This window comes from Gigantopelta aegis, chromosome 3 (assembly GCF_016097555.1).
Source record: "Gigantopelta aegis isolate Gae_Host chromosome 3, Gae_host_genome, whole genome shotgun sequence".
NCBI lineage: Eukaryota > Metazoa > Mollusca > Gastropoda > Neomphalida > Peltospiridae > Gigantopelta > Gigantopelta aegis.
The window spans coordinates 52,949,862-52,968,260 of record NC_054701.1 but is presented as its reverse complement, the minus strand read 5'-3'; the positions used below and the strand labels follow the sequence as shown (position 1 = coordinate 52,968,260).

The window sequence follows — 18,399 nt, the reverse complement described above, 5'->3', positions numbered from 1 at the left end:
CCCCTCTCCTTATCGCTCGATCGTGTTGTTTTTTTCTCTCGGCTGAAATTTCGTTTAATAAATTTGATTGTGATGTTTGTCGTAGAATAATATCAACAACACCATCAGTATATAATAATAATCCACTTGAACTAGGTCTGCACACTGCAGTAACATGCTATCTCTACATCGTCACAGTTACAGCATGCATTGTTTACTTTTCCCTTTCAAGTTTCTGGCACAGGAAATAAGTCTAATAACATACGTGTTTTGATTGGATAACGTCTCACAAACTGCCAATACAAGATAATACGTGGTGACTATCGGCTAGCTAGCTACATTTTTGTTTTTGTGAGTCTATTGCAAGATTGACATCCGTTGATTCTTTTGGATAACTTTTCAAGACAGTTTCTGAAGTGACAACTGTGTATTGTACTTTTGTTACTGTGTTACTATAGTAACTACTGACTGCACATGCTGGATATGCGCGGTTGACTTTTTCGTTGGTGTAACGTGTCAGGTGTTTTCAGAACAGTGGCGTGTTCTAGATGTATGTATGTTTATTTTTAAATACCTGATGTTTTTATGACTTTATTGTCAGTGAATAGTGTTACAATAAGTTGATATTTTTATATTTTTTCCGTAAATATATCATAGTTATTAGGTCAGAGATCTGATGTGACAGTTTTTCTGTGTCAGTGTTGACACTATTGATTACAAATAACATAGATCTCAGATTAGTATATTTAGTGTTAACTTTCTTCACATATCCTTTTCGGACGTAAATTTTTGTAAAAAAAAATTTGACAATATATTTACAGTAATTGTTATTTAATAGTTTTGTAAATGTGATTTTTTTTCTTAAATGATATAGGTTAGATTTTTTTTTTCACTTCATGATTATGTTGATTTTTTTTCTCTCTCTCTCTCTCTCTCTCTCTTTAGTAAATATATATAGTCAACTGTTATTGTAGACTGGTGCAGATATTGTATTTGTTTTGTTTTTGTTCAAACATTTTTGATTTTGTTTAATTATTTTATTTTAAGTTTTTTTTCTTTTTACTGTGAATCAAACTTGGAAGTTGTTAGTATTGGTGATTAGTGTATACACATTTAATATAATTTTTGATTTTTTTTTGTCTGGTCATTTCACTTTGATGGAATTTTTTTTTTTAAAAAGTGAATACTCATTGTATATTTAAAATTTTGTTCACTCAAACAGTATATATTGTTGAAAACAAATTTAACTAAAAAAAAAAAAAATTCTGATTAGTAAGCCTCATTGAAAATATGTGGAAATATACATGTATATATTTTTTTTGTTTTTACTCTTTCTTTCTCTCTAGTTAGGCTCTATTTTTCCACACACCCCCATATTAATCTATGCAGTTAACTGATTATTTTTTTTTAACACTTGACAAAGACTGATACATATTGGACAGATTTACATATGACAGTTGATTTTCAGGTGTATATTTAAAGTTGATTAGTTTGGGTTCATTGAGAAAGTTTATCTATATTTATTAGTAGGTACAGTTAGCTAATAATTAATTAGTATTTTTTTATTAATAATTATTATTGGGTTAAATTAATTATTATATACCTTAAGTTGCATGATTATTATAATTTAGTTTTTTAGTCTTAATACATAAATTAATTTGGTTTATTTCAGGAATTGCAGATTTCTTTATTTGAATTTACTTAGTATTTGATTATTTAACATTTGTGAATATTGATATTTAACTATCATATTTAGTATATTTACTTAATTCAAATTTACCGGCCTCGGTGGCATCGTGGTAGGCCATCGGTCTACAGGCTGGTAGGTACTGGGTTCAGATCCCAGTCGAGGCATGGGATTTTTAATCCAGATACCGACTCCAAACCCTGAGTGAGTACTCCGCAAGGCTCAATGGGTAGGTGTAAACCACTTGCACCGACCAGTGATCCATAACTGATTCAACAAAGGCCATGGTTTGTGCTATCCTGCCTGTGGGAAGCGCAAATAAAAGATCCCTTGCTGCTAATCGGAAGAGTAGCCCATGTAGTGGCGACAGCGGGTTTCCTCTCAAAATCTGTATGGTCCTTAACCATATGTCTGACGCCATATAACCGTAAATTAAAACAAATGTGTTGAGTGTGTCGTTAAATAAAACATTTCTTTCTATTAGAAATTAGCGAGAAAAATTAGGCAGAGTTATGTCCCCTAACCACTTTCCAGTTCCGGTAACAGCAAGCATGGCCGATGACCAGTTATTTGTGAATTTTCAGATGAGATTTATGCATGCCACACAGCCCTTGGCATCATAAATGTCCCCACCTATGCTTTAAAAATAAAGAATAATACAGGTAAAAGTTAAGTAGCTGAAATTGCATTTTGTTATAATTGACTGTGTTAAATATAGGATATGAATCTAGTTGCCTCACATTAATTATCATAATGTCATTTAAACATACAAACTCACCTGCAGTTTTAATGAATTGTGTGTGACAGTAACACAGTTGTAATAGTTAGATAATAGAAACATAATATGTTTATAGTGCGTTCCACGGGGAACACATATTTTTCATACTATGGAATTTACTACAAGTTATTTATTTCTGAGCCAATTGTTTTCTAAATTACACACAAAAATTGTATATTTTTGTTATTTCCAAAACACTTTTATTGTTATTTTTACATCAAACCAAACTGAAATTATTTACAAGAAAACCCCCCAACATTTTTGTAGGACAGTCCCCTTCCCCATGTGCTATATATTATGTTGTTGTTTAGACTTAACCCCTCCCCTAAAAACACCACTATAGCCAGTCTAGACTTCTTCTACACAATTTCCTGCACACGCGCCTGTTTGACTAAATATTTCATTTGCTGCAAATTAATTAGGCTATTAGGCTAAAATAATAACAACTAAATATATAATTTAACCTAAAAACATCTACATAGTAACAGTACTTGTTTTATTTACATTAAAATATTTGTATGCCGATTATTTTTCCACACACCCCCCATATTAACCTATGCAGTTAACTGATTATTATTTTTTTAGCACTTGACAAAGACTGATACATATTGGACAGATTTACATATGACAGTTGATTTTCAGGTGTATATTTAAAGTTGATTAGTTTGGGTTCATTGAGAAAGTTTATCTATATTTATTATTACCGGTAGGTACAGTTAGCTAATAATTAATTAGTATTTTTTATTAATAATTATTATTGGGTTAAATTAATTATTATATACCGTAATAGTTGCATGATTATTATAATTTAGTTTTTTAGTCTTAATACATAAATTAATTTGGTTTATTTCAGGAATTGCAGATTTCTTTAGTTGAATTACTTAGTATTTGATTATTTAACATTTGTGAATATTGATATTTAACTATCATATTTAGTATATTTACTTAATTCAAATTTACAAAGCCTCGGTAGCATCGTGGTAGGCCATCGGTCTACAGGCTGGTAGGTACTGATTGGTTTTTGAGGATTGTCAGATATTTGTTGGTCAAACTTAGGGAATTTGGTTGAGTGAAATATTTAAGTTGTTTGGTTTATATTCAATATGTCACATCAAATGTCAGAGGCTGACATGGTTGATGCTTTGAATGCCAGTGGGAGATACAACATATAGAAAGAAAGTTTAAACCAAGTCAGTATAGTACTCCAAGTAAAGATGAGTTAGACATGATGGAAAAAGGAACAAGGCCAAAGGAATTATTTCAGAACAGCCAGTATAATCAACCAGAACTGAAGTCATCTACTTATGTTCCTAAGATACACCAGTTCTCTGGAGATGATCCTCCTCAGAAAGGAGATGTGAGTTTTAATGAATGGAGGTTTGAGATTCAGTGTTTGTTAGCTGATCCAGATATGACTCCTAGTGTTGTGTTGCAGGCAGTACGAAGATCTTTGAAGAGTACTGCAAGGAAGATGCTGATATCTCTTGGGGAAAGAGCTGGAGTTGAAGATATATTGTCTAAATTGGATATTCTGTTTGGTGATGTGGTAACCAATGGGATGATCATGCAAGAATTTTTCAATGCTTTTCAGAAGAAGGATGAAAGTGTGACAGCATTTGGATGTTGGTTGGAATCCATGTTGCAGTTGGCAATAGATTATCACTGCTTAGACAGAAACTCAAAGAATGATTTGTTAAGACATAAATTCTGGATATCATTGAAGTCAGACCAGTTGAAGTCCCAAACAAGACACAAGTATGACACCATTAAGGAGTATGATGAGTTAATGAGGGAGATAAGGCAAGTGGAAAAGGAACTGAGTCTCACTTTACCAAATGTTTCTGCAGTTCATTAAAAAACAGTTCATCAACAGGCTATGTCTTTAGATGATGTAGATAGAGTGGCTATGTTGGAAAAGAAGTTTGCTAACAGGATAGATGGTTTGGAAAAGAGGTTTGATAGTAGGATAGATGGTTTGGGAAAAAAATTGGAGCATATAGGATAGATGAGAAGTTTAACATGATTTTAAAGAAGTTGGATGGAATGAATGTTCAGGAAGAGGTCTTATTCTGGATTTAGAGGATGTGGTAGAGGCTACTCTTATCAGCCAAGTAGAGGACATTTTTCTCAGCAAGACAGGATTCACCATGGAAACTCAAGTATGAATCAGAATAGTAGAGGCCGAGGTGGATACAATTCAACTGAACAGAGGAATCGTTACCCAAACGAATAGTGACATCTGATGGTGGCCAATCAGAAGTCAAGTTTCATCATGTTCAAGATGCCGTTTGATTGGTGATTCCAATGAAGGTACAATCAGTGTTAATGGACATGAACTCAAAGCATTGATTGATAGTGGATCAATAGTTTCAACTATCTCAGAGACAGGATACAATAACATGTATACATAATCCCTTTAAGCCAGATTTATTTAGCTTAGATACATTAGGATTGCAGGTATCTGTAGCGGATGGCTCCAAGTTGAAATACTTGGGATATATTGAGTGTTCTGTTGTAGTTCCATTTTTATCAGATACTGAAATTCTTGTTCCTGTGTTGGTGGTACCTGATACAGAATTTGCGACAGATTGTCCTGTGATGGTTGGTACAAACATTATTCGATTGTGTAAAGAGTTATCTTCAGAAGAGACAAATAGTTGTAACATCCCTTCAGAATGGAAAGTGGCTTTTGAAAGTATTGCATGTAATGTTTATAAAGTCAAGTCTTTGAATAGGAAACCTTTACATGTAGCTCCTTACCAGACAGTAGTTGTTGACGGAATAGCAAGAGAAGTTGACAATGATGTTATAGAAGTGGGTACAGAGAATTTGGATGAAGGTTCAGGTTTTACAGTTTGTCCAAGAGTTATTAAATTAAATCAACCCTATTCCAGCATCAGAATACCAGTGAACATTTGTAACATGTCTGCAAAGCCTTTAGTTATCAAGCCTAGATCAGAGATTTGCTGTATTCAAGAAGTCAAGGTTGTTGATAGCTTAGCTGCAGAATGTAAATTACCTGAAAGGGAGAAGAAATCTACACTAGAAGAACTTGGTGTTCAGATGGACACAGATAACCTCAGTGACAATCAGTTGTTTCAAGTGAGGCAGGTTCTTGGCAATTGGAAACATGTTTTCTCTACAAGTCTATTTGACATAGGAAACACAGATCTTGTCAAGCATAGAATACAGCTGGACAATGAAAGACCATTCAAGCTGCCAAACAGGAAGATACCTCCTTGTATGTATGATGAAGTTCGACTACATGTCAAGGAAATGCTAGATGCAGGGATCATCAGGGAATCCAGTAGTCCATTCTCTTCTAACATTGTGCTGGTTCGGAAAAAAGGTGGATCTCTGAGGTTTTGTTTGGATTATAGAACATTGAATGCAGGAACACACAAGGATAGTTTCACACTTCCAAGATTTGATGATGTAATTGATATTCTCCATGGATTAAAATATTCTTCAAAGTTAGATCTAAGATCAGGTTATTGGCAAGTGGAAGTAGATGAAAAGGATAAAGAAAAGACTGCATTTAATGTTGGGAAATTAGGATTCTATGAATGCAACAGGATGGGTTTTGGCTTAAGTAACCAATGCCCCAGCTACTTTTCAGAGGTTGATGGAAAAGTGCATGGGAGAGATGCATTTGAAAACATGCTTAATATTTATAGATGATATTTTGGTGTTTTCCAAGACTTTCGAGGAACATGTCAAGCGTCTTGAAGCAGTTTTTGCCAGACTTTATCAACATGACTTGAAGTTAAAACCATCAAAATGTGAATTGTTTAAGACATCAGTATCGTATCTTGGACATGTTGTTTTCGAAGAAGGAATTTCCACAAATCCTGATAAGACATCAGTTGTCAAGAAGTGGAAGGTACCAGGAAATATCAAGGAACTCCGTCAGTTCTTAGGATTTGCTGGATATTACAGGCGCTTTATTAAGGATTATGCAAAAATCGTGGAACCTTTGAATATTTTACTTCTGGGTCATGGACCAAGTTCAACAGCAAAAAGAGTAAAGAAGAAACAGAAGACAATGGCAAAGTATACATGGACAGACAAGCAGCAGGTAGCCTTTGATACAATCAGGCTTCGAAATTCACGACAGCTCCACAGCATTTGCCGTACTGCCTTGTGCCTTTACCGTGATGCCTCAAAAATACCAGTTACTTTATGGCTATGAATAACCGTGCCCTTTTAATTACTTGCCGTGGTGCCCCTGTTGTGTATGGTTGCTTTTTTTAAACTTGTATAACCCTAACTTTTATTTTAAAACATTAAACATGCACGAATTCGATGTTCCTCGGTAGTGTTTGTATACAGTTTCTTGGTCATGTATTATAATTGCACATCGAACGTAACAAATGATAAATTACGGTTGAAACATACAGCGTTACGGGTAAAAAACCCACCGTAAATTGCCAAAAGTTTTAACATAGTACATTTACAGGAAAAAAAACGTAAATAGCCGAAAAAGAATCCCAGGGCAAAAATTTTTCAAAATAGGCTAAACCATGCCTAAGAAAAAGAAGACTAAAGAAGACAAAAATTGCCAAAACTTTTTCATTATTTTAGGTAAAAATTATTATTATTATTATTATTAGCTATTTAAATGTCAGCTGCGTTCAACCAGACCGAGCAGAAAAACGTCCGCTAGACTGGTTTATGCGCTTCACAATAAACCAAATGGCCACGTTGAGAACCAGACAAATAGTTCACGAACGTTAGACAAACGTTTGCTGGCTGAACTTGGGGCTGTTGTTATCGATATTCTTCATGACAAATTTTGAAATTATAAAAAAAAAGTCTGTCCCATCTTCTATAAAAAATGTTTTTTGCTATTAATTTCAGTTTTGTTTGACAAGTAAAAGTGTATTGGAAATAACAAAACAATACTAATTTTGTGTGCAATTTACAAATCAATCGGCTTAGAAATGAATGACTTGTAGTAAATTTCATAGTAATAAAAAAGCCGTTCCCTGGGGGACGGACTTATAGTTTTAATGTTTATTAGCCTATTGAATGGACCCATGCTAAAATCACCCAAATTAATTTATTCCCAATTAACTGAAACTCTGAAATAAATGTGAACTGTTTAATGTTTGTGGTTATTCTTGAATATTCCGTTTATTTAATTATTAGGCCTACCCATGCTCAGCAGTTGATAGGCCTATACACACTAGCGTAGGAAGCGGGGAAGGGGGTACTTTGTAGCAGCATCGATGGTTTATATATTAATTTTATACGTGTGTCTGTGTGCCCACCCACCCCACTTTTTGGTATCTTCCTACAGGCTACACCCGTGTATATTAACAAATTCTGGGTACTAGGCCTAAGCAGTAGCCAACAACGAAAATTGTACATCTTCTTCAAATGACCTTCACCTTTGCATGCGGAAAACAAACGCGATGACTTTAGACGTGTAGTCTGTGCATGTGGTATCGAGAAATCCTTGATTGTTTTGTTGAGATCGCACGTTGTTGGTTTTGGAAAATAAACCTACAATGTATGAGATGACTGGAGTTAAGATAATACGATATATTTTCCTCTATAGGCCTACAGTATTTAGCCGTTTGTAATAAAAGCCGTTTAATCGCCACACACGTTACCGTATTGTCATGCGATCTCGTGTGTCACCAATTACTGTGGTACCTAATAAGAGCACGTGTTAATGATTCCAATTTCAAACAAATTAGTTATGCTCATATCCATTCAACGTCCAGTCTCTAACAACGCCACTGATTAGGTACAGGGCACGGCATAAGAAGGTGCCAAAAAGTGGGGTGAGGGTGTATCAAAACCATCGCTGTTGCCCCCCCCCCACACGCACCCCCCCCCAAACCTCCATTTAACACACACACACACACACTAAAAATAATCCATAAATGCTGAAAACATACTTAAGAAAATAGGCCATGGTGTCCTCCGACAATGTTTACGTTTTTGTGGATACGGTCACATGACAGAATGGGATTTCCCTCCACATTTTTTATTCTATAATTAAATGGGTCATTTGGTTAATCTTGTTATTACAATTATGTTTGTTGGAGAACATTTTTAAATTCGGGTGGATTTTTTTAATTATTGTTAAATATAGAAGTTACAACAACAATAATATAAAGATTAAATTTTTAAAAACCTAAATGATTTGGTTTGAATATTTATTTAATTATTTGTATTTCAAATAATTTAACACTGAACATTTTATCCCTTTTCCTAAAGCTTTGATTGTATTGTTTTGAAACATAATACACATATTCTCTTGGTAGTCTCCACAAAATAATAAAGATGTCTAAACTTGTAAAAACATTTTTTTTTTTTTTGGTTTTTTTTAAAATTAATGAGATTGTAAAATTGAAATGGAAAGGCCGTTACACACTATACGCGAATTAGACAGGCGAGTGAGTGAAAAATATAGAACAAACACAAATTATACTGTGAATGCACACTGCACGCGTACAAATGGAGAGCGAGCGAATACTTAGGTGAGCGAATTTAAAAAATAGAATCAATCCTATTTTTTTCGTACGCGTTGACAATTTGCCTGCACCGTCATTTCCTCTTTCCGGTCAAGAAGCACGTGGTTAAAAAAAATGGCACCGTCAACCAAAGAAAAGAAAAAGGAAGAACTGATAATAGCCATCCAAGAACATCCAGTGTTTTATGATAAAAGCAGCTGCAACTACAACTCCACAACTGGTGTAACAAAGGCTGTGGTATGTACTATCCTGTCTATGGGATGGTGCATATAAAAGACCCCTTGCGTTAAATAAAACAGCTTTCTTTCTTTCTTTTACAACATGGGGATAGAAAATTTTAAGTTATTGTCTATTTTTACTATTTATGAAACTAATAAATGCATACAATGCCTCAAAGTTATTGCTAATCATTGTTCAGCAGAAACTGCTTCACGAAACGGTGAGTATTGTCACTGACAACTGAAAATTCGCACAAATTTTTGGATTTTTTCGCGAGCAGTGTGCATGTACTTGTCGCTAGTGTCAACGTGAAATTCGCGCCAACAATCGCATGCGTACAGTGTGTAAAGCACTGAAATCTTGATTGGTTAATTCTGAAACTTAGTACCTGTATTCTACAGTGATTCTCTGGAGATACCTTCACAAACTAATAGATAAAATTAACATATCTACTTTTAATATAGATTATTTTATTTTATTTCTTTAATCTTAAGACTTTAACATAACTGTCCAGCCATTCAAATATAATTTTCTTTCAGTCATACTCCATCTGCTCAGATGGTCCGAAACCAGTGGACTTTGATCCATTACCTGCTGTAATGAGATGGAACAGCAGCAGTGTTTGTTCAAGGAGACCAGATACATCATAATCTCTCTCCACCAAAGTTGTCTTTAATTAAGGACACCACAAAAAAAAAAAAAAAAATACTGTTTTGTTTAATGACACCACTACAATACATGTACTTTGATTTATTGATGAATGACCAATTTGGTTAAATTGACTTCCTAAAAAAAGACTGCCTTGGTGCCCTTTGAAAATGTATGAACGTAGCCTTTGTGCCTTTTAGGTTAGCCTTGGTGCCCTTCATTTCCTAGATTTTGGAAAGGCTATTATAGCCTGCCCTTTTAACACCGAATTTCAAGGCCTGTACAATCAAGGATAAATTGACGCAACCACCTATTTTAGCTTATGCAAATTACTCGTTACCATTCATTCTTCACACAGATTCCAGTGGATCAGGACTTGGTGCTGTTTTGTACCAGAAGCAGCAAGGTGTAGAAAGAGTGATTGCCTATGCTAGGCGTGGACTTAGAACAAGTGAACGGAACTACCCAGCACACAAGTTGGAATTTTTATCTTTGAAGTGGGCCATAATGGACAAGTTTCACGATTACTTGTATGGTAGTACTTTCCATGTAGTAACGGACAACAACCCACTAACATATGTCTTGACCAAAGCCAACTTGGATGCAACAAGTCATCGGTGGGTAGCCGCTCTAGCAAATTACAATTTCACCATATCCTACAGAGCAGGAAAACTGAATGCAGATGCGGATGGCCTAAGCAGACAGGTTTTTGTTGATGTAGTCAAAGCAGTTTGTCAGGCAGCAGTAGCAGCAGTTCCACTAGTTGAGAGTGTATCAAGCCAGACTACTTCTCATTCGGCCGGTGAGAATGTATGTCTTAGTACAGAAATACCATAGGCAGTGGAAACGTCTTGAATTGGTGGATGGTGTCTTATACAGGAATGTTGTTCACAGAAGGTGAAGCAGTTGGTGTTACCAGAACTACATAGACAGTCAGCAATGAAAGGAATTTATGATGATGCGGGACATCAAGGAAAAGAGAAGACAGTTTGGTTAGCCAAGCAGAGATTCTATTGGCCAGGACTTGAGAAGGACATAGACAGAAAGGTCCGCACTGTAGTCGCTGTATTAGACAGACGACTTCAATTCAACCAATAGCAGAATTAGTGCCTAATGAGACTACACGACCAATGCAATTGGTATGTATGGATCTTTTAAGTTTGGAATATTTTAGTTATTACTGATCATTTTACTCGTTACGCCCAGGCGATACCATGTCGGAACCAGACAGCACATACCACAGCCAAAGCTTTGTATGAACATTTCATCTGTTTTATGGTTTTCCAGAACAGCTTCATAGTGACCAAGGTAGAAATTTTGAGAATAAGGTTATAAGGAACTCTGGAAACTTGCTAATGTACAGAAAAATAAACCAGATAAAATCAAACGTGAAGTTTTAATACAAGATTACCAGTTTGGGGGTATTAAAGCACTGAAATTGACTTGGATAAGAAGATTATTTCTATCACGATCCAATTGGACAACTCTCCTTCAATCTGTAACAGGCTTAACAACTAAACAATTAATAATATATGCAGAGTTCGACAAATCCGCTAGCCCGACGCTAGTGGTTTTTAAGTTCGGGCTAGTGAGAAACACAAAACCAGTAGCCCGCAGGGCTAGTGGTTTGCCCCCTCCTCTCGTTATCGCTCGATCGTGGATTTTTTCTTTCTTTCTTTTTCTCTCGGCTGAAATTTCGTTTAATAAATTTGATTGTGACGTTTGTCATCGAATAATATCAACAATGCCATCAGTATATAATAATAATCCACTTGAGCTAGGTCTGCAAACTGCAGTAACATGCGATCTCTACATCGTCAGATACAGCATGCATTGATTACCTTTCCCTTTCAAGTTTCTGGCACAGGAAATAAGTCTAATGACATGCGTGTTTTGATTGGTTAGACACGTCACGTGGTAGTTAATCTCGCACATATGTTTTAGGCTAAGAACTTGGAAATCACCAATCGCGACGACAGGTTAATCTCAATCAAGTAAACCCCAGCCATGCTTTGAATTTCAGTGTTTGTTTTATTTACCTATTGTTTTCTAATTTAACACTTCGCTGACATGTGGTTATCGCCAATCAGGAAAACAATTTACTTTAATGGTAACCGCATATGCAATGACTCGGCTTGGCCTGTTACGTGTAGCGGTTTGGATAATACGTCACAGCTGCCGATACAAGATAATACCTTTTTTGTTCATCAGTTAACAACGGATTAGATGTCGCCGTTATATTGGTTTTGATATCGGTCTGACACTGGATAATGCCCTGTATTTGAGCAATTGGCATCACCGTTTCTGGCGACATAAATAGAAGGCCCTAAATATATAACCAACTACCAAATACACTGAACCATCAATTACCGTGTGTCACACTGTCGTACACTCATTTAAATTTAATTATTTTGATAGTGTCTTTAGATACCAACCAAGAGTTTGCTCAATTATTTTTCCCTGGGGGGGGGGGGGGGGACGGCAAAAGCGAAAACGGGACAATGACGATGGATCATACTTGACAAAAGACCAAACGTACGACACGACAAAAAACTGAAAGTTACAAGATGATTTAAGTGTTTGTTTTATTTTACTGTTATACTCGTAAATTATGTGTAATGTTACAAAAATTATATAAAAATCCAATTATAATTGATCAGGAATTTGGGTAGTGCTTTATCTTGGTGGGCTAGTGGTTTTCACAAATCCACCAGCCCTGTGGCTAGTGACTTTTCAAAATATTTGTCATACTCTGTATATGGGGATAATTTTATTCAAATTAAGAAAAGGAACATAAATAATTTGTTTTGGAAAGATGTATTAAATAGCTGGCATTATCCGTGGGGGTTTTTGTGGGGGGTTTTCAATTATTATTATTATTATTATTATTATTTATTTATTTTTAATTAATAAATGAAATACAAAAATGTAGTTTCATTGTTTTTCATCAGTAAGCCAGTTAAACTTCAAAATAATTATTAGTGAATTTTAATTATACATAACTACATGTATCAAGTTTTAGAAATATTAAATCAAAACTGTACAAAGGTTAGACTTAAAAGGAAAAGTTGACGGCTGGATGCTGTGCAAATCGACATTAGAAAAGCTTCGCTGATGAACGCCATAACAGAGCTAAAAAAGGATATGAAATTTTAAAGATTTAAAAAAAAAAAAGTGATACCAAGAATTTGTTTTAGTTGAAAACCATTTTTAAATGTAATTTTTTTTATTGAGATGTGGAAAAAATTGCGTTTCAAGCCAGCTATATTTCAAAACACTTCCAGGAATAGCATGCAGATTCGTCCCGTAACCCCCTCCCCGCCAACTCCTGAGTCCACAAACTCATTTTAGATATCTTGAAATGTATTTTAACATTAAAGTGAACACATTTGTATGTTTGTTGTTGTTGTTTGTTTGTTTTCTTTCTCCCCCCCCCCCCTTTTTGTGGGTTTTTTTTTGTAATTTTCATTGGGTTGCCCTTTCCACAAGTGTGTCCATAAGCTCTTTTTGCCTTAGTCCCCCCCCCCCCACAAAGAAAAAAAAATTGACATATAGTCTTAGCAAGGAAACCCACTACATTTTTTCCATTAGTATAGCAAGGGACCTTTTATATGCACCATCCCACAGACAGGATAGCACATACCAATGCCTTTGATATACCGATCGTGGTGCACTGGCTGGAATGAGAAATAGCCCAATAGATCTACCGACGGGAATTGATCCCAAACTGACAACGCATCACAGGGGCATAGGGTGATCTGTACCTGGGGGGGGGGGGGTCGAATATGAACCAAGTGGACTTTTTTCTATTTTGTTTTTGCACCACCAGAAACTCCATATGTATAAACCTGTATGTTTTAGTTCTGAAAGCGGACCATTTGACACCCCCCCAAGGATTGTAGTCATAACGGCCCCAGTACTAAACGGCCTTAACAATAATTGGTCAAAACGGCCCTAAAAAAGTCAAAACGGCCAAAGTGAAAAAGTCATAACGGCCCTTAAAAAAAGTCAAGACGGCCTTAGATATAATACTTTAAAAATTTATTTCATCTACACAATGTCATCTACACAATGCCACTAGGAACTCGTTCAGACGATACGCACTCACCCGGAAAACCTAGATGGTCCACTAACCCTCCCCCCCCCCCCCCCCCCCACTTTCTGAGATTGAATTCAGTGTTGTTAAATAAAATGTCAATTGGTGGTCTTAATTACAATAGTATATTGTGTTGTGTAGGCTAATAAATTGTTACCAGTGATTCCGTTGTTTTTATATTTTTTTTTTGAACTGCCTGTGATATAGGCTATATTGATTACTAATTATTACTAATGGGAATTAATTTAACTTGATAGTACCTATTGGCCGTTCTGACCATTTCTTTTGGCCGTTTTGACTTTTTTCTTTGGCCGTTTTGACTTATATGTTCCGGGCCATTTCATCTTGGGGTCGTTTTGACTGCATACCCCCCCCCCCCAAACCCCCTTAGTCTACGCCCCTGCATCAGGCAAACGCTTTACCACTTGGCTAGTCCCATCCTGGCTAATAATGATAAATGTCTAATAATAATAATGATAATAAGTTTATATAGCACTCTGTGCCATACATTCCTTCATTATATTAGGCATATCACATGACAACATACTTCACGCTGATTGGTCAGTGCAGTAGTTTTGTCGCCAACATTGTTGGAGTTTGCCACACACGGACGATTTTTGTGTTGTAGATGGTGATTTTGTTGCCAACAAAATTGAACATGTTCGATCTCTCCAACAATTGTTGGCAACATTTTTTTTTTTGGTTACAAATTGCCGCACACGACCAACAAATGTCGAAAAACATTGTTGACAACAATGTAACGAATGTTGGCTGACAAATGTTGGCCGTGTGCGCTAGGCTTTAGTAACGTTAAATGAAAAAGGCGTTCCCTGTGTGAGGGACTATAGTATAGCATATCTGGCTAACCTACATACAAATATACTCACCCTCATACACTGGTTTCTTTTTAAACAATGTTTATGAAATGCTCTGTGCCGTTTGGGATTCAGCAAAAAATGTATTCACCAACCGGACATAAACAGTTTCATAGTGTACCTTTCTGCCACCAGAGGACAGCCCTGGCGTAATACTAATACACGTTGGGAAACTAAATCAGTTCCCACTGCCAATAATGTTAACAATGTCAAATAATCATAACCGGAATATACTTCAAATATTTTAATTTTGCAGGACTTTTAAGCACTATTTTGGTTCAATTTCCAGGCCTTTTTGTATTTTTTTCATAACAGTCTGAATACATTAACCGAATGTTTGTATAACAACACACCAGCACACTGGCTCAAACATATCATACAGTGCTGCCCGGTGTATCGGCGCACCTAAGCATTCAAGGACCATTTTCTATCCAGGGCCGTAGCTAGCGGGGGTGGGGGCAAGGGGGCACTTGCCCCCCCCCCCCCCTCCCGAAAAAAATCTGGAAAGCATTATAGAAACTTAAAGAAAATTCTCTCCATACCTGTTTAAGGAGTTTTATACTATTAACTACTCAGTTGCCCTCCCCCCCCCCCCCCAAAAAAAAAAATCCTAGCTACGACCCTGCTATCTGAACACTGTGAAATACTTAATAAAATGTGTCTCTGGCCAATTAAGCAAAGAAAGAAATGATAAAATAATTAAAAGATATAAATTTGTATTGTTTACTTTTGGAAACTAGATGAAAAAAGAAACATAAAATTATATCTGACCACGCAGAACTGTAATCGGCCTGCACGTGCAGACTAGACACATGTTACTCTATGAACAAGCTCATTATGTCATTGGTGTTTCCGGACAAGTGGGATAGTTCAGCAGTGTGATATTGATCAAGAGCACATGGATGTGTTATTTGGGTGTCCCTAATAACATATATGGAATAACTTTAGAATTAACAACTACCCAAGGGTGTAATTGTGCATTTCCACACGGATATTCTGTATGCGACTTAAATTAGGGCCTATACACTGTGGCAGTTTTAATTATTTAAAAATATGGAGTCCTACAAAATAAAATTCATCAAAGTCATAAAGGTAGAAGGTAGGCTTTCCTAAATAAACAATTTAAATTTCAAAAATAAAGTTTCTTGAGAAATGAGAGCTAAAATATTCTTGCATAACACCAATGACAAAAAAGTAACACCAATGACAATGTAAAACACCAATGACATTCAAAGACTGTATCCTTGAAACACTATTAGGGGCCTATTCTTGAGACTACCACTACTTGTTAGCAAAAGTATGTAATTAATATTTCCTTAAATGTTGTTTTTGTGTTTGTTTTTTCAGCCTACAGCTATTAAAGACCTATTAGAATAATTCTCGGAACCGGCGTGACGTCACACGGCCTAGTTACCGATCATCCGGGTCTTTGGGGGTGAAGCAAAGCCTTAGTGATTACTGGTTTACATAGAATAAAGTTATCATATTAACTTTTTACATGCCTTACATATTGTCATTTATTTTCTGTAGCTAACACATAGTTGCAATACGTCTTATGTGTATTATAACAGCTTGGGTTGCCATATAAGAGAAACGAACAACGGGAATCTGAATTAGTATAATCTATATTTAGTACCGATGTGTTTCCGTGTACTTTGAATGTCGAGGGGACAGGGCAGGTTGGGCAGAATATAATTTTTGTTGATGCAATTTTCAGGTAATGTTAATTATAAATTTTAACAATTTTGAAATGATAAGATAATTATTAATATAATAATTATGATGTGGGCTCAAAATATATAATTTGTATTAATATAATAAAATTTGTATGCATGATTAAGTTAATTATTTTTATGATTTAATAATTATTTTATTTCCAAATAATATGTAATAATTAAACAATGGCTAATTTGTTACTTTACAAGTTCAAAATTACAATAGTATTATTGTCATATCTTATTATATAGATGTATTGGCAACAGTATAATGTTCCACTGAATACATTATTTTATTCTTAAAACAAAATACAGTTCTTGAAATAATGAAATGCTTTTGTTTTTACAGATTGCAAAATTACCATATGATGTTGCCCTTCCTTACCGGCTGAATGCAGGCAACAAAAAATAGCAATAATAAAATATAGCCATCCTCAGACCTTGACATCTAGGGGGAGCAATATCTCTCTCTACTTACCTGTGACGGAACATGCTCTTAATTAGTTTTCGCCTGTGGCGATATTAATTGTTTTAGAGGGCCGTGTGCAGTCTCAATATGCACTTAAGCCCAGATGGACCTTGTTACGTAATACCTCTGCGCGACGGTCGTCGAGCTGTACTTTCCAATACACACCCGGACGAGGTGCGCAGGCCATGTGGCCAGTAGGTACGTAATACCTCCGCTAGTTCGGTACGATCGGGGTATATTTGGCGAACTAGCCGACAGTAAGTCTAGGCTTGTAAGAAAAAAATACCGCTTGGTTACTGTGGAAATATACACATCATAAGATTCGGTTCCGCGTGCTGTCTCCGGACCAGTCTGGGATTTTATAAAATTGCATTTATAAAACACCCCAAAAGGTATTATTAATTAATAAAATATGCCTTTTACATCTTTTGCCATTCATTTATTAAAGCAAGCACATAAATTACATTAATGTTTATTTCAATTAATTTTTGTGTATTTTTAATGAAAAAAAGTGCCACGAAAATGGTGAAAATGCCCCAAAAGTGTTTGGTCTACCATACCTTTACAAATTTCTAGGGAAATCACTAATGTGTATGTGTATCTATATATATATATATGTATATATATATATATATATATATATATATATATATATATATATATGTATATGTATATGTATATGTATATGTATGTATATATATATATATATATATATATATATATATATATATATATATATATATTGTTGTGGCCGCGTCCCAAGGATATCAACAAAGTCCAGAGAATACAAATAACATCCACAGATGACAACGACGAAGTGTTCCAGTTTTCAAAATTATAAATTTATTTAAAGGTGATGAGTAAATGGAAATAAAGTTAATGTTCACAGGTAAGTTTCCAACATATAGATAGATAGATCTCTTTCTTTCAGATATAGTTATATTAAACCATTGAGGACTGCATCTCCAATAAATGTAAACAGCTTGCAGTTGCTTATAAATATTGTTTCCATAAAACAAGTTAATTAAATAAAGATGGTAAAGGTAATAAAATTTGACTTTAAAAATATAAGTAAAAGTTATTCCAGTGTCAATTTAAATGTATGCAATGTAATAAACTTGGAAAGTTGGACAAGGGGACATGCCTTTAATGTTTGTTTGTCAGACCGCGAACAAGTGAGAAACAACCGTTGACGTCCATTGACGTCAGCCTTTTATACTTTTTCTTAAGTACCACGTGACGTCATAACAGCCAATCAGAAATTACGTCACGCTGGGAAGAGATCTACCTTTACAAAATAAATATCATTTCATTTAATATTTACGTTATGCACACAATTGCTCAATAAATAAAGTAATTGCTTTTTGGTCCAGCTTCCGTTTGCAGTTTACAGTTTGTAAATGCACACTCTAAATCCTAAGAAACTTCAACGTTTGTGAATACGT

At 35.3% G+C, this 18,399-nt stretch overlaps 2 protein-coding genes across 2 annotated transcripts in view; one reads left to right on the top strand and one right to left on the bottom strand.

Annotated features, from left to right (window-relative positions):
- Positions 1 to 14,891, bottom strand: part of LOC121368233 (zinc finger protein 267-like) — a 92,834-nt gene extending 77,943 nt beyond the window's left edge. The window contains exon 1 of the mRNA XM_041492870.1: positions 14,783 to 14,891. The gene's annotated coding sequence lies outside the window, so the exon portion shown is untranslated. The remainder of the gene's footprint in view (positions 1 to 14,782) is intronic.
- LOC121368717 (modulator of apoptosis 1-like) lies at positions 3,670 to 4,299 on the top strand. The gene has a single exon (XM_041493464.1). It carries the CDS (start codon positions 3,670 to 3,672, stop codon positions 4,297 to 4,299), a length of 630 nt encoding a protein of 209 aa, XP_041349398.1.
- Positions 14,892 to 18,399: the final 3,508 nt, after the last annotated feature.

What these genes read in the sequence shown, in the direction of transcription:
- LOC121368717 (XM_041493464.1), top strand. Translation starts at nt 3,670, where the DNA reads ATGATGGAAAAAGGAACAAGGCCAAAGGAATTATTTCAGAACAGCCAG.